The 16,056-nt window shown below is 40.3% G+C and overlaps 1 protein-coding gene across 3 annotated transcripts in view; it reads right to left on the bottom strand.

Moving 5' to 3' along the window:
- Nucleotides 1-880: 880 nt before the first annotated feature.
- Nucleotides 881-16,056, bottom strand: part of FLRT2 (fibronectin leucine rich transmembrane protein 2) — a 63,771-nt gene continuing 48,595 nt past the window's right edge. For all 3 annotated transcript variants that reach the window (XM_034768142.1, XM_034768141.1, XM_034768143.1), the window contains exon 2: nt 881-5,036. In XM_034768142.1, the coding sequence (XP_034624033.1) occupies nt 2,631-4,616 (1,986 nt within the window). In that variant the 5' untranslated portion in view covers nt 4,617-5,036 and the 3' untranslated portion in view covers nt 881-2,630. The remainder of the gene's footprint in view (nt 5,037-16,056) is intronic.

Here is a 16,056-nt window from a genome sequence, read left to right on the forward strand (position 1 = left end):
ACGGTATCAGACATCGAAGCATGAAGTACCAGTACTGGTATACATACCAATGATTGGGAACCATTATTAAATATGTGAGGTGGCTTTTTCAAACCAAACATATAATTAGCTATTTCAGTGAAATTAAATACTACATCCATGCCCAGAATGAATTCACTAACTCTACTTAATCTAAAATAAACTTTCATGTATACCGCATGCCACAGGTGTGTGCACATGCACATGTCTTGCTGCTCGTCGTGTGGGGCAGCTAAAACATATTAAACTAACAAACAAAAAAATACAGCCTTCTCTCAGTTATCTTGAGTATATAGGTCACATACTAGGAAAAAACACTTTGCATAGACTTTTCTACCTAAAATTACACAATTTGAGATCATATGGCAGCCTTTTATTCAGCAAAATTTCAGTGACTTTACTATTACAGTAGCCACACAGGTTGCCTAAAATACCGGTTATAGCCGGAGAAAATAGCAAATATACAGAATATAGAATGGAATTCCCAAATGGGATTATAAAAGGTGTCGGTGGGGAGGGTGTAGTTCCTCAGATAATGATTGTACTTTGCCATCTACAACTAAAGATCAGATTAATCTCTTCAGTGCAGAAGTGAAATGTTTTCATACCATTTTAGAAGTTGCACGCTCAAAGAATGCTGGGGTTCAGGGATGAGCATGGTGAAATTCACAGAGGAAAGGACTACAGCTCTCTCTTCCAACATACAAAGCCATTAATGATCATATAACCCCAAGTTTTTCAGAGTGATTTTGTTAAATCTTTAATTAATGGACCACTTTAACTGGAATACCAACTTTTGCTGGACCTTTCTATGATCTCTGTAGCAAGCATGCATGCATGCATGCATTCCCTTCTCCCTTGGAAAAATGTTAGAAAACAAGCCCTGTGAGCTTTTTGTATGAGGGGCTTACTGATATTTGTGTGGTCTTCTTCCTCTTTGTTGTGAACTTGTGTGTGTTCCCTAGGCTCAGGAGACAGAGTGCGCCAAAGTGTAAAAAAAAAAAAAGAAGAATAAAAATCCATCACTGAACTGGCAAGAGAACCAGAGCTTTTGGCAAGCACAGGAGTCAGGAGTTGCTGGAACCTTATGTAACTTTCCGAGCAACATCATGATTTTAGTAGAAGCATGATGTTCCATACAATCTGTGTCAAGCCCAGGGATGCAGAATTGATTCCAACTGAAGAGTTGAGGGCAGAAGACAGCAAAATCTAGGCCCAGATACTACTTTTAAAGCACAGATCATTGTTGAAAAAGTGGCCAAAAGACTAAGGATTGAAGAAGGGAGAGTAAAAGGGGCAGCATGGACTAGTATCCATGCAAATCCCTCAACTCACCAAATGTTTAGTTAGTGCCTATCGCCATTCACCTAAAACAATAGGAATTTGATGTGATTATTTCACTGAAGTTAATTCAGTTCATAGCAGGTCTGAGAGCCTTTCAAAAAACAAAACAAACAAACAAAAGCTCTCTCACTTGCCAGGTAGCTTCTTCCTAGTTCTCTGTACTGAACTTTATTCAGGCCATTAAACCGATCAGGGCCTAATCCAAAATCCACAGAAGCCAGTGGAAGTCTTTCCATGGATCTCATTGGATTTTTGGATGAGGCTTTCAGTGATTTGGATAGGTATATTGCCATTAAGGCATAGCAATTCCTATAGGATTTGGACATTTGATGTCAATAGGAGTTGACGGCACTCAGCATCTCACAGGTCCAGGCCTTAACTGAACATGCTAGTTCTGCCAAAGTTGCTCTCTTAGAAGGTCATGTGATCTGATGAGAGCCACCTGATAGCTGATGAGCACCCTCATTTCTCATTGAAGTTGGTTAGAAAATGTGTAAAACTTCTTAATGTTAATGAAAAATGGGGAAAAAATTCTCATGAAAATGTATCTGATATTTTGGGACCATTTTCTGACTAGCTCTTATGAATAGAATACAGAGAACTCTAAATCTTGCAGAAAGTGTCTGATGCTTTTTTGTTTTCATCCATATCAGAAAAAAAAAAACCCACCACTGAAACAGCCTCTCTGGTAGCACTTCAGAACTCCCACTTCTAGGTGGAACCAGGAAATACAGAGACAGGTGAGAGTGACAAATGGGGAACAGAGTTACTCCAACTTGTTTGAACCTCAGTAGAAGTTCATTATGAGTTTGGGTGAGAGGATTGTACTCATTTTATCAGAACTGGCTTTGCCCATCCCTAGTGACCCTGTTTTAATGAACACTTATGTCCCATACTACAGGACTATCTAGGGACCTACATCCTTCAGACAGCTTCGACAGCAAAGTGGTTAATGTTTGAAGAATGAGTCTCTCTATCCTTTGCCATGGCATTGGGTTCTTATTGTACAACCCTGTACAGTACTTCAGCAATATTTTTTTTAAAGATTTAAAAAGCAAAGAGTTACAAAACCATTTGCAATTAACTTGAAATAGAAAAGATAGCACTTTTTTTTTAAATCCCATTATATAGTACACCGTATAAATTACAGAGTATTCAAATGCACAAATGCATCTGTGTAACATTTATCAAATGTAATTTTTGTGTGTGTGTATTTTTTTTCCAGAGTTTTTGCTCGTAGTTCTATGCATCTCGCTTTCCCCTCACTATCACGTATGACAGTGTTCCAGATCTGAGACACTGCTGTTGCAGTATCGCATGTTGTTGGGGATGTGGCAGTCTGTGTAGTTAATTCCCCCGTTTGGGGTATAAATGGGCTGCAGTCTGAAATCTCCTTTAAGGAGCTGATCGTTATTTAAGGAGACAATCTGGAAGCTGGTTTCCGTCATCTCCAGGATGGAGTTGTCCTTCTTGGTCCCCGCCTCACAATAGTCATCTTTCCGCCGGCCCCGGTTGTATTTCCACTTCTGGGAGGTGTAGCGCCCCTTTTTATGCATGTGCCAGCAAAAGATGCTGAGCAGGACCACAAGAACAAATATCACTGCACCCCCAATCAAGCCTGCCAGCAAAAAGGGGGAGCCCATATTCTGAGAAGTCGTCTGCTCATGGCTGGAGGCTGTGTTGCTGCCATTGTTTAAGTGGGAAGCCTTGGTTGTGGCTTCTGAACAGACAGTGTCTTCTCCAGCTCGGTAATTATTAAAAGCATCCAGTGGAACCAAACAAATCCGATAAGTGGATTTGGGTTCAAGATTCACCAAGCTTAAGTGTTGTTTCTCACCACTTACTATCCGTTCCTGGACAATGCCCCCTACCAGGCTGTGGCCCATTTTAACCCATGTGAGTTTGTATGCCATCACGGTAAAAAGGGACAGCCAGTTGACTTGGATGCAAGTGTCATTCACAAAATGGATGGAGAGTTGGATCCTTTCGGAAATGGGAGGTGTCACCATTTCTCCGCCCTCCCTGTCAGGCACAGTGGGGAGTGTGGATGTGATGGGTGGGAGAGGACTGTATTTATCACTTGGAGTTGGAACTGATGAAGTGGGAACCAGTGTGGTTGGCAAGATAGTAGCAGGGGCTGGGGTGATAAGTGGCAGACCAGGAGTGGTGGTGGGGCATGACAACATATTCATATTGAGCTCCCTGACAGCCATACCTCGGACCTGTTCTGGTCCCTGGCACATAAAACCCCGGACATTGATGGATGAGGGAATAAATTTGAGCCATTCAGTGACCCATTTAATACTGCAGTCACATAACCAGGGATTATTCCGCGCAGTGAGCTGCTTCAGGTTGTGGAGGTTATCAAAGACCCCTTTCACCAGCATCCGGAGCTGATTGTTGGAAATATCAAGCCGCTCCAGCTTGTGGAGGTTTGAAAAGGCTGAAAGTGGTATGTGGGTTATCTGGTTGTCCTGCAGGTAAAGCCTCAGCAGATGTGTACCTGGAAGATCAGGGGGAGGGTAGGATAGTGAATTCCGTACTATTGAGAATTCCTTGAGCTTGGTCAGATGGCTGAAGGTGCCCTCAGCTATACCTTTATTGGTAAGGAGATTGCCATCCACAATAAGACGTTCCAAGCTCGTGAGATTCTGGAAGGCCATGTCTGAAATTATGGCAATTCGGTTTTCATCAACTCGTAATTCTTGTAAGTCCATTGGAAGGCCAACTGGTACACTGCTCAGGTGATTCTTAGATAAGAACAGAAGCTTGAGGCTGACAGCTTCCCGAAATGCTCCATCCTCAACCCCTACAGTAGAGATGGAGTTGTCATCTAGGTGCAGCTCTTCCAGCTTCAGGAGCTGGGCCAGGGCAGCCCGCGAAATGGTTTGAATGTTGTTTTCCTGCAGGTGAAGAACCCTGACATTCTTGGGCAGGTTCATGGGAAACTCATCCAATTGGTTGCCATATAGGTAGACCGTGTGCACAGACTGAACGTTGTGCAGCTCTGCAGGGAATCCAGCATTATTAATTTGGTTATTGTGGAGGTAGAGTACGGTTACACCCTCCGGTATCCCAAGAGGCACTGAGGTCAAGCTTCGCTCATTACAGTAGACAAAGTTTCGGTCACAGCGGCACACATTTGGACAGGCCAGAGTTTTGGAGACCTGCATGCAGAGCCCCAGGGAAATTATGAGCCAGGATTTCAGGAAAACAGCCCAATCTTTGGGCCACATTCTCGTCCACAGGCCCATTTTGAACTTAAAGAAACAGAATACCAAAGAAAGAGAAATTAAAACAATGATAAAGAACAGGTAGTGAAAACTCAGATTGTTGGAATCGGCTTGTATTTGTGTCCAGTGATCAGGTCAGAGGTAAAGTCCAGGAGGCTAACTGTGAAATAATTCTTTTATGATTGGCCTTCTGCTCTTCATAGGAAAGCCACAGTTTGATTAGCCAGGATTACACACTTTGCTGCATTCCTCCATGTGTGCTGAAAGAAGCAATAACTGTGTCTTTCAAGGTAAGCAACCGGCAATTTAAAGCTACCAAAAGTCGTCAGGAGAAAGGTTGGCTGGACCAGTAGTTCCTTTCTCTGAAGCAACGTAGTGGTGCACTCAGCTTTCTTCAGCCTCCAAGGTCTTCATTTCAGCTTGATGATGGATCTGAGAAGCCTGTTAAAGAAAAGCAAGAGAGGAAATTAAATAACATGATATGTTTAATAGAGAAGAACATCAATGGAAGAATATTCTGTTCACACAGCATATAACTCTTGTGGCATTTTGGAAATAGCTATGCTATTAAACAGTGGGCTAATATTACTACAGAAATATTCTAATAATAGATTCGATCCAAACCCCTTTGCGGTGATGGAAGTGCAATGAAAATTAACCACTTCACTGTCAAAAGCTGAGACTGAAAGTGTTAGTTAGCATCACTAATAAAGTGCATTATTCAGTCCCCTGAAGGCTACACTAATAACACATTAAGAATTGGATTTCTTTGCTTGCAATATTAGGAGGGATTCTGTCCCCAGACTAATTAATTTTCTCACTCTGATAGACATAAAATGATTGGGGGGGAAAGTGAGCTGATCCACTAGCAAATGGAAATGTGGCATTAGCTACTTTGTTATCATATTTGATATCAGATTTGTTTTATCCATTTATTGTCCCACAAGGAAAACTCCTAATCTATTTTCAGCCAGGGGGAAGAGGGGAGTACAGAACATAAATATTCTTACAAAGGAGTCCATAGATGCCCTTCTCACTACAAGCCATACAGCTTAAAGATATGCAACCACCAGATATTTGTTTCTGCTTGTAAGCTACATGCTGTGAATGTTTGTTAAATTGGGACAAGTTTGTAAAGAAAAGTCTTTGGAAAGCCAGTGCAGTGAGTACAAATCACAGTTCTTATGATGTTGTCATGATATTTAATTTACATCATTTCATTCCAACCCTTTTTATTCCCCACAGTGATCTGTTCTATATATTTTCACATGAGGTGAATGGGTCTATTGTAAAAAATGGATCAGACTTTCATTTGTGCACAAGTCCAACTCCTGAGCGCACAGACCCTAATGAATGTGTACAATCCATGATTTCAGTGAGGTTTGGATCAGTTCCGTATGTTTGCCTATAACATTCTCAGACTCTTGTCCTACCATGATCTATTTAATATATTAAAACTCATACATTTTATTTCTAAAAGGCTTAAGTATTTTCTCCTTTTGAAAAAGAAAAAAGAAATTGACTCTGTCTCTTTGAGTCAATAAGAGGTATGTCATTGACATCAATGGGAAGAGGATCAAGCCCTAATTAATGAATCACACTGTATGCTTTTTCTTTTCATTTAATCTCCTTTTCTAATCTGTTCTGTTCAGATCTCTCCATATTCCCATGTACAGGGCCGGCTCCAGGCACCAGCGAAGGAAGCAGGTGCTTGGGGCGGCCAATGGAAAGGGGGGGTATGTGTGGGTCTTCGGTGGCAATTCGGAGGCGGGTTCCTCTCGGAGGAAAGGCCCTTCTGCTGAATTGCCACCGAAGAATGAAGCGGCGTGGTAGAGCTGCCGCCAAAGTGCTGCCGATCGTGGCTTTATCTTTTTTTTTTTTTTTTTTTTTTTTTTGCTTCGCTGCTTGGGGCGGCAAAAAAGCTGGAGCCAGCCCTGCCCATGTACTTCCTTCTCTGCCCCAGTGCACTCTAAGTATCTACAATTTCACCTTAATGGATTATCAGCAGATCATCTGAGTATTTTTACTAAAACTATCAGCAGTGAAATAGTTAATAATGCTGACACTCACACTGACATCATTAGACTTAAGAACTAATATTCATTGAGAGGAATAAGGTAGTTTGCACCTGTCAAAGTTATTATTTTATGATATCAGCAGAGATTCAGAAATGCAACACTGTAGCAGTTCATATTTGGAGGGTTTTCTTTGCAACCATGAAAGTTAAGATACTTATTTTATTTAAAATGAAGCTTAGATTCTGCTACATAGGTCTATGACATACGGTGTATTCTGCAGAAAATTCCTTTGCACTAGAATACATGAGATTTTGAACATATGTTTTTTCTCCCCTGCTTGTGTCTCTTAATTTCTCTCTCCTTATGATATTATTTATTATTCAACTTTATAACTGAATTATTTAACTCTGTAAAGCAATTTGGAATACAGTAGCTATGAAAGATACTTCATGAGTAGGGCCCTTCATTTTTAGTTTTTATTTTATTTAATTTTTCCTGGGAATTTATCAGTGTTTATTACCACAACAACAAAAACAGGTGAAAATCAGTGCAAACAACTATTAATAATTTTTCTGGATAAATATTAGGGTTTATTTTGGTGGACGGAAAGACGGGAAAAAGTATTTAGTAGATTAATGCTTTGAATTCTGTTGATCAATGTGATTTGCCGCAGAACAAAAACAGAACTGAAGACACAAGGCCAACTCTGAGTTTAAGAAAACAATATATCTCTAATACCCAAATAAAACTTTTCATTTGAATAAACAGTTTACTGTTGTAGACTTAGAACTATTAGCCTATAAATGTTTACATTTAATAATTGGGCTACATCCTTAGCAGCACATTCACTGAACTTCAGCCTTTTCTCCTGGTTTTGTCTTTTTTAAAACTTTCAAATACTTCCTTGTGTTCTGAAACGTATTCTGATGCAGACTTTTGTTTTCTTCCCATTTTAGCGTGTCAGATCTTTAAACCATTATCTGCTAACAGCTTGAAATGTGTGTGTGATGGGAGTAAGATTCATCAGTACATTCAGATGCTCATGCCCTTCAAAGATTGTATACATGCCTGTTTCTTTGTGTGTATCTTCTAGACTAATACACAGCCTTACTTCAACAGGCAGCTTTGCATACACACACAGACTAATGTATTATTGTAATACATATATCTCAGGTAATGTATTGTAATTTCCTACTAAAACAAGTAATTTTTATATATTTGAATTATACAAAAGTAGGGTGAAAATCAGAAAAAAATGAATAATACTTTTTATAAAACCCAGTATTTTTTTGGTAAAAATCAATTTAAGCTGAAAACGAAGGAGCTTATACCTGAGGTAGTGTTGCCTTGTTAAAGCTACAGTGTCCCTAATACTTAAGCCTCTGTACAGATGTTTTTAAAATAATTGCATTACCCTACCACACCTTGCTTAACGCAATCTGAAATTCATGAGCTGATCATCCATTGACCTCAGCTGAAATTGCAGGTGCTCGGTTCTTTTCAGGATTTGGCCCAAAATACAACTGTTGAAAGAATGTCTCTTCAAAAAGAAATATGAGTAATTACAATAGGCACTCAGTATGGTATTGAGGGGCACAGGAAAACCTAGCTAGATAATATCCTCTTTAAAAAACACTGTCTCTTTTCAAATAGCATAGTGGCATCCATCTCTAAATGTAGTGCAAGAAATTTAATTCAGGAGCAAACAGCATCTTAAAGCTTATACTACTGCCAAACACTGTACAGTGTCCCCCAAATGCTGCCCTGGGGAACACTACGACTTGGGAGTTTAGCAACTGTGTTTTGGAGCCGAGATATTATAACCTTACAACAGGAAACTTTGTACTTGAAGATTATTGTGGTTATTTAGAAGGCTCATCAGGTATCAGCCCCTAGGCTAAAACAGTCAGAGCTAAAAAGCAAGCACCAGAATAGTCTCCTAGCTTATTATTATGCATCCAAATGATAAATTTACCACATGCCTCTACTTTACGCCATGCTCCTATAGAAATAGAAAGATTAGTTAACCTGCTGCTCAAGGCTTTGCTCTCTTGCAGGCCTATTTCAGTCAAGAGCGGTTTCTTTTCAATTATGTAAAATGATGTGATGCTGTAGAGAAACTCTAACAGGATTACATTCTAACGTGAGTCTGAGGGTGACAGTTTATCCTCCTTTAATATGACCAGGCTCCAATCTAGATCATGCTGTCCTGATCAGTCAGGACAATTTCTATATAAAATGATGAAGGGCTCACAGAGCCTTTTTCGGATGCTTGGGACCACACAGAGTGATAGTGGCTCCTGCACTCCTGTTCTGTGATTGGAAGTAGCCTGTGTGTGTCAGCAGTGTCTAAAAGAGAGACCACACGGTATTGTGGTTGTTCCTCCAGTCGTTAAAGAGATTGGGTTTAATTCTGCCCTGGCATATGTTGGAGAGCCCACCTGGAGAGGGATTGCCAGGCAATCACAGCTTCTGCCTTCACAAGAAGCCCACAGGGGGTCACAGTCGCACTGAAAGTAAGTGTAATTTATATAGGCCTTGTATTGGCCCCAAGCAATGGGATGACTTTCACCCTCACAGAGGAAGCTCATGAAGAAAGAGATTATAATTCCTACCTAGTAAAGAAACGCAACACACGCAACGCTGCTCATTAAGTAATACACTTAGAAGATCTTCGATTGAGGATACCAGCATTGACTACACTCACAAGAAGCTGGTGCTTTGGGGTTTATCTCTTGCGGTTACACAGGTTTTGCCTTCATAAATCTTTTAAAAGTTTCCTGCAACATGTTTTCTCCCCGTTCATCTGCTGTGGAAGTGACTCTGTTTTATTAATTCCAGGATCCTAAACTTCAGCCAGTGGTGGTTAATAAACTGAGACTATAAAACTCATAGTACAGAAAATAGGCATTGTCACTCAGTCAGTAACCACCGCTGATTGTATTAAGCAACAGCACAAGGACAAATCTAATCAGACATTTATGACTTCAGTGTTGACTGTGGTGTGACAGAGGAAAAGAATAGGAGCAAAGGTGCAAATGAAAGGGAAATATTTTATCTCAGTATCATGCTGCAATCGTTATTATTAGTGTTAGATATATATTTTACAGTAGAACTCAGAGACCCCAATCCAAATGGAAACTCCTTTATGTTAGGAGCTGTACTATAGGTCTCTACTCCAAATTGCTGAAAATGTAAGCTGAGGCTTACAGATTAAAGAATAGGCAATCTGCTTGGTTAAACAAAATAACACTGCAGGCAGGGGCAGCTCCAGGCACCAATGCAGCAAGAGCGTGCCTGGGGCGGCAAGCTGCGGGGGGCGACCTGGTAGGCAGGCAGCTTTCAGCAGCATGCCTGCGGGAGGTCCGCTGGTCCCGCGGCTTCGGCGGCAATTCGGCAGCAGGGACGCCGATGGCATGGCACCTGCGAACCTCCTGCAGGCATGCCGCCGAATCCGCGTGACCAGCGGACCGCCCGCAGGCGCGCCACCGAAAGCCGCCTGCCTGCCATGCTTGGGGCGGCAAATAACATAGAGCCGCCCCTAACTGCAGGGGATACAGTCACAGTTCAATCCATGCTTAAGCAAACTCCAAGGAATTGGAAAAACTGAAGCAGTTGATCTGTAGTTAATTTTCAACACTGAAGGCAGGTAAAATACTAACAAATACTCACACGTTCTCATTCAGATCCTCCCAATCCCCACCCCAAAGACCTTCTTTCATGATGTGTACAAGAGACTAGCTTACCATCTGCTAGTAAACTGATCATTTGTGGAGGTCAAATTTTGGAGGGAGGAAAATCGAGGCACTCTGCATGGCCAAAGCTCAGCACTTTATTTTAGCCAATTTCATTATTTGGGGGCAAATGAAGGGTAGGAAGGGTAGGGAGAGGGGATCTAGTGTGTTTAACTTAAAATAGAACCATCAATAATGAAATAAATACATGTGCCCATCATCACCTCCACAGCCTTTATCTTTCACAGCAGGGACTGTGTCTTCCCCTCTGGAAAGGGCCCAGCACATTTCAGACCCTAGTGAAGTAGAAATTATAAACACGCAGAAGATACAAAGGGTCAAATAATAGGGATGAATGAACTGTTTCGGAATAAATAAGAACACACATACACACACTTTATGTACCTATGTTTGAAAATTGCAGCTTAAGGGCCTGATCTTGCAACCACTGAAGTCAATGGCAAAGCCGCCATTCACTTCTTGGGAGGAGCTCCCCTTAAACATCTTCAAAGCTACCTTATTGTCCTCCTTCAAATCCAGATAGGATGGCTACAAAAAAAAAACCTTGGCAACAGTTAGGCACCTTGTGTGCAGAGATCACAGCCAGTCATCCTGCCCAACATTATCTTATTGTTTCCTTGTGCTCTCCTATCTATGTGCATCCACCTCTTATACTTAGCCTGTAAGCTCTTTGGGGCAAGGACTTCTCTCTTTGTTTTGCATTTGTACAGTGCCTAGCACAATAGGGTCCTGATCCATGATTAGGGCTCCTAGGTGTCATCACAATACTATAACTACTACTACTATTTCAGTGGTACAGGAAATCCTGACTCCTTGTCCAATATTCCAATCACCCAGCAACAATTTGCCTGGAGATGCTTACATTTTCCTAGACCTGTCCTGACTGTATCTATACCTTGCATATTATAAGTGACAATTCAAGCAGCAACCAAAAAGTTAAATGATAAATCCACCCTCGTTTAGAACTATTACAAGTGAATCAATCCTATTCAGCATAAATCTATTCTGAATACATCTATTGTGTCCTAGAGTAGAATAAGGTCATAATCAAGTCATGATCTCACCTCACACCTTTATCATGTACAGTAAGTACAAGACTATTATGTACAAAATTGAATAACAGCAAGAAGAAAAAAATCTAATTACATTCCTTTGGAGCCTAGAATAGTCTGTGTTACAGCCACTTGGACCTGTTTTTATATCATCTGATAACAAAAGATAATTATGGAATAATACATGCTACAGCCCTCTGCCTATATAAATCCTGTATATGCTCATTCTCAATGCACACCTACAAATAAATGGACATTATGGTCTCCTAAATTGATTAAGAGACTAAGATGATGATTTATTTTATATCTTTCATATGAGTTTTTTGGTTTTGAAACTGGAATTGGAAAATTCATGGCATAAGATCTATGTATCAGAATATAAATGGAAACATTATCAAAGAACCAATGTGCCTTTTTAATAAGCACTTATCACATGTACCCATAGATAGTCAGTCTCTCTCTCTCTCTCTAGCTGTATGGGAGAGGAGGAAAAAGGTACGAGTGGAAAGATGTTCCATCCTTGATTTCCCATTATCCTAAAGGAGATATCCCTTTCTAGATGACTATCTGCTGGGGAAAGGAAAACATAAGGTATCCCCTTGCAGCTGCTGTAGAGCAGACACAGTGAAGTCCATGGAGGCAGATTTTCTGCAAGCAAGGTAACAGTCCCACAGCAATATTGAAGCTGTTATCAAAATGACTCAGCAGATGTAAGTAGATATTTCTGCCCCCAAATCTCCCTCTTTTCACACCTGTTTAATTGATGAGGACATTTCTGCTTTTGCTTGCCAACCAGCACTGACAATTTTTCTCATAAACACTGATACAGCACTTTGCTGGAGGAAATTTAAATGGATTTGGGCTGACATTGCTGTGGACATGTCAGCATATTCTTGGAGACAATTTAAGAAATGGTGCTAATGATAAAACGCATTTAAGGAGACTTCAGACATAGCATCTTTGTACTCCTTTTATCTCCATCAAACTATAGCCATACAAATTATTTATTTTAAAGAGAAATTTCTTATAAAGACACAAGCTTCAGGAAATCCCTTCATTAAAAACAAAACAAATCATGATGCTATCATTGACAAAAGCTTTATCTTTTTGAAATTCAGGCCATGTTCAGATTCCCTGAAGTTGCCAACTGACAGCAACCCACATCAGCTATCTTTGTAGTTGCCACTAGGGGGACCTATTACGGCAGCAAACTTTTTTTTTCTCCACCAAAACAAAATAAAACAAAACACATCCCAAAACACTTTGGGAAACGGGGATCCTGTACAGCAGGGATGGGCTCCACCTAAACCAAATGGAATCAGTTTGCTGGCTCTTAAAATTAGAGCAGTTTTCAAACTAAGGGCTGGGGGGAGCCGACAGGTGTGGAGGAGCAGACAGAGACATATCTTAGGTGGGAATCTATTAATAGAGATTCTCTATGGCCTAGTAAGGAGGAGAGGAATCATTAAGAAAGGGATAAATAATAAGACAGAAAATAGCATGTTGTCTCTATATAAATCGATGGTATGCTCACATCTTGAATATTGCGTGCAGATGTGGCCACCCCATCTCAAAAAGTTATACTGGAATTTGGAAAAGGTTCAGAAAGGGGCAACAAAAATGATTAGGGATTTGGAACGGCTTCCATATGAGGAGAGATTAATAAGACTGGGAGTTTGCAGCTTGGAAAAGAGATAACTAAGGGGGATACGATAGAGGTCTATAAAATCATGACTGGTGTGCAGAAAGTAAATAAGGAAGTGTTATTTACTCCTTCTCATTACACAAGAACTAGGGGCCACTAAATGAAATTAATAGACAGCAGGTTTAAAACAAACGAAAGTAAGTATTTCTTCACACAATGCACAGTCAGCCTGTGGAACTCCTTGCCGGAGGATGTTGTGAAGGCCAAGACAATAACAGAGTTCAAAAAAGAACTAGATAAATTCATGGAGGATAGGTCCATCAATGGCTATTAGCCAGGATGGGCAGGGATGGAGCCCTTAGCCTCTGTTTGCCAGAAGCTGGGAAAGGGCAACAGGTGGTGGATCACTTGATGATTACCTGTTCCATTCATTCCCTCTGGGGCACCTGGCATCGGAAGACAGGATACTGGGCTAGATGGACCTTTGGTCTGACCCAGTATAGCCATTCTTATATAGATCTATGAATATTTTACTCACCCCCCCACCCCCCCACCCCCGTCTTGTTTCTCCCCTCCCACCCGCCTATTTACTGATTGGTAGCAAAAATGTCTTCGAATATTAGTTTTGCAAAATTGCTCTCAATCAAGTTATCAGGTGATGGACTATTAGAGCTACTCAGAAAAAAAATTGTTAAAACAGTTTTCCATTGGAAAAAGATTTTTCAATAAAACCTTTCTTCATGAAATGGTGTTGATTTCAATGAACATTAGTTTTGGGAGGGAAAACAAACAAACAAACAAAAAACGGAAAACAAGTGCCCAAAATGTCAAAATATCTTGTTTTGATTTTTTATTTTGAAATAACTTTATTTTGAAATGTATTTTATTTTGTATTTTTTTTTAAATAAAGATTGAAATTGAAGAATTGGGGGAGGAGGGGTGATTTATTGAAATGAAACATTTTGGTTGACCCAAAACATTTTTTTTATTTCTATTTAGCAAAAAGTTTTGATTGGGGGAGTATTTTTTCTTTGAAATCTCAAAAATTTTCATGAGACAGAAAATCCATTTTCTGACCAGCACTATATACAACCCATTTAACCAATAAAAATTAATCTTTCTATTGTTATTATATATTAAATATATTTTGCTTTTATTTATTTATGCTATCCCATCCTCCAGCCTCCATGTCAATGAGGGCATTTTCTGCATTAAAAAAATATATAGTTCCACTATGTAGTTTGTGTGTCTGTCTCTCTGTGTGTTTGGGGCTGTGTGTGTGGGGAGAGGGTGGGGGGGAGTAGGAAGATGCTGGATTTGGGGGCCTTGTGCAAGCGGTTTGCATTCCTGATGGAGCCCAGATACATCAGGATTTCCACTTTTCCCCAAGTGATAGAAAACGATGGCAAGCCAACGGAGAAGTCTAGTGAATCCATAAGCTATGTGGTTCCACTGGTCATTACGCCTCACGGACCAGGGTGAAGCAGGAGTAGGAATTGTGCTATAAAGGGCTAAGATAAAACAGGAAGTTCAAAGTTGACACAAATCCTGTAGACACTATGCAGTGCCACACTTTCAAACACTCTCAAACATACACACACTCTTTGAATTTCAGAAATAGGAGTCCACTGCACCAGCCTCTGGACACCTTTACATGGTAAAAGATATCATTAAATATCAAAGACACAACATATGGCCTACCATAAGCAGCATTAATGGACATTGACCTATTGTCCATCCCAATTTATCTTTTAAATCTCCTTCAGATCTTACCCACTCTCAAATAAATGCCTGGATATACAAACAAACCTTACACCATGCTTTAAAGATCAACAGCCTGAGGCCCTAGAAGAGCCAGAAGGGGCATGAGTTTTAAATCTAAAAATACTGTACCAAGAAGTTCCTGCCTGTAGTCTCCAGAGTTCAAATCTAGGGTCTGTCAACAGGAGCTACCTCAGCTGATCTCAATTGTCAGAGAATAGAGAGATCCAGTGAGGACACAGATCATGTATGTAACTTTTCAAATTAAAACCATTTATAAGCACATATGAAGCCAATGTAGCGTACCAAGTACAGGCAGACCAAATAGGCTGCCACGTTTTGCAGAAGCTGGAGCTTCTGCCTGGTATTCAGTGGCAGTCCCAAGTCTGTGAGGGCCCAAGCACCCTTGTATAAGGAAATATCTGTATTTTCAGTATAAAACTGCTGAGTGCTGCTCCCTTTGCCAGTCTCACGCCAGATGGTCACTTCCATGCTATTTTCACTCAGGCATGCAGAGAGGAACAGATGATCACCTCCAAGACTGATATTAAATGGAGATCCACATCTCATAGGATAATTCTACTCAACAGACCAGTTTTTGTCTCTATTAACCTTTCCCCAAGGCCAAGTTTGTCAGACTCTTCATCACTTTAACCCCGTACAGATTGAAACTTTGTAAATGTGTGTGTGTTGAGGAGATTAAGTTGGTGATTTATTACACAAATCTTTCACCTCAGAAGATCTGATTTCCCATCTGGATTCCATCATAGATTAAGTGGGTTTGATAGGTCTCACCTTAGCTTCTTGCCTGGTAGTTTCCACTCAGTTGAAACTGAAAATTAGACTATTAAGGGGGTGTGATGATGGATCTCTGGATTGAGAGTGTGTGGAAGTGGGAGTTGGAGAAAAAATGAAGCTGACATGTAGAACTGGTTGAATATTTTCAGTGAAATGTATGTTCATTGAAATACGCTGTTTCATTGAACTGAAATGTTTCACAAAAACGTATCTACTTTATCGAAGTTTTGAGTGGGATGTTTTCTCAGATCCTGGGCTCTCTGGTCACTTCTGACCATAAAGAGAGAGAAATAAAAAATCCTGTCCTTTTTTTATTTAAAAACAGGCATTTTGACACAATTCCATTTCATGGAAACGTTCAAAAGGTTTTGTTTTCATTTCAGTGTGGAACAACAACAAATTTAGAAACTCAAAAGTTGTTGCAAAACGTAG

This window comes from Trachemys scripta, chromosome 4 (assembly GCF_013100865.1).
Source record: "Trachemys scripta elegans isolate TJP31775 chromosome 4, CAS_Tse_1.0, whole genome shotgun sequence".
Lineage (NCBI taxonomy): Eukaryota > Metazoa > Chordata > Testudines > Emydidae > Trachemys > Trachemys scripta.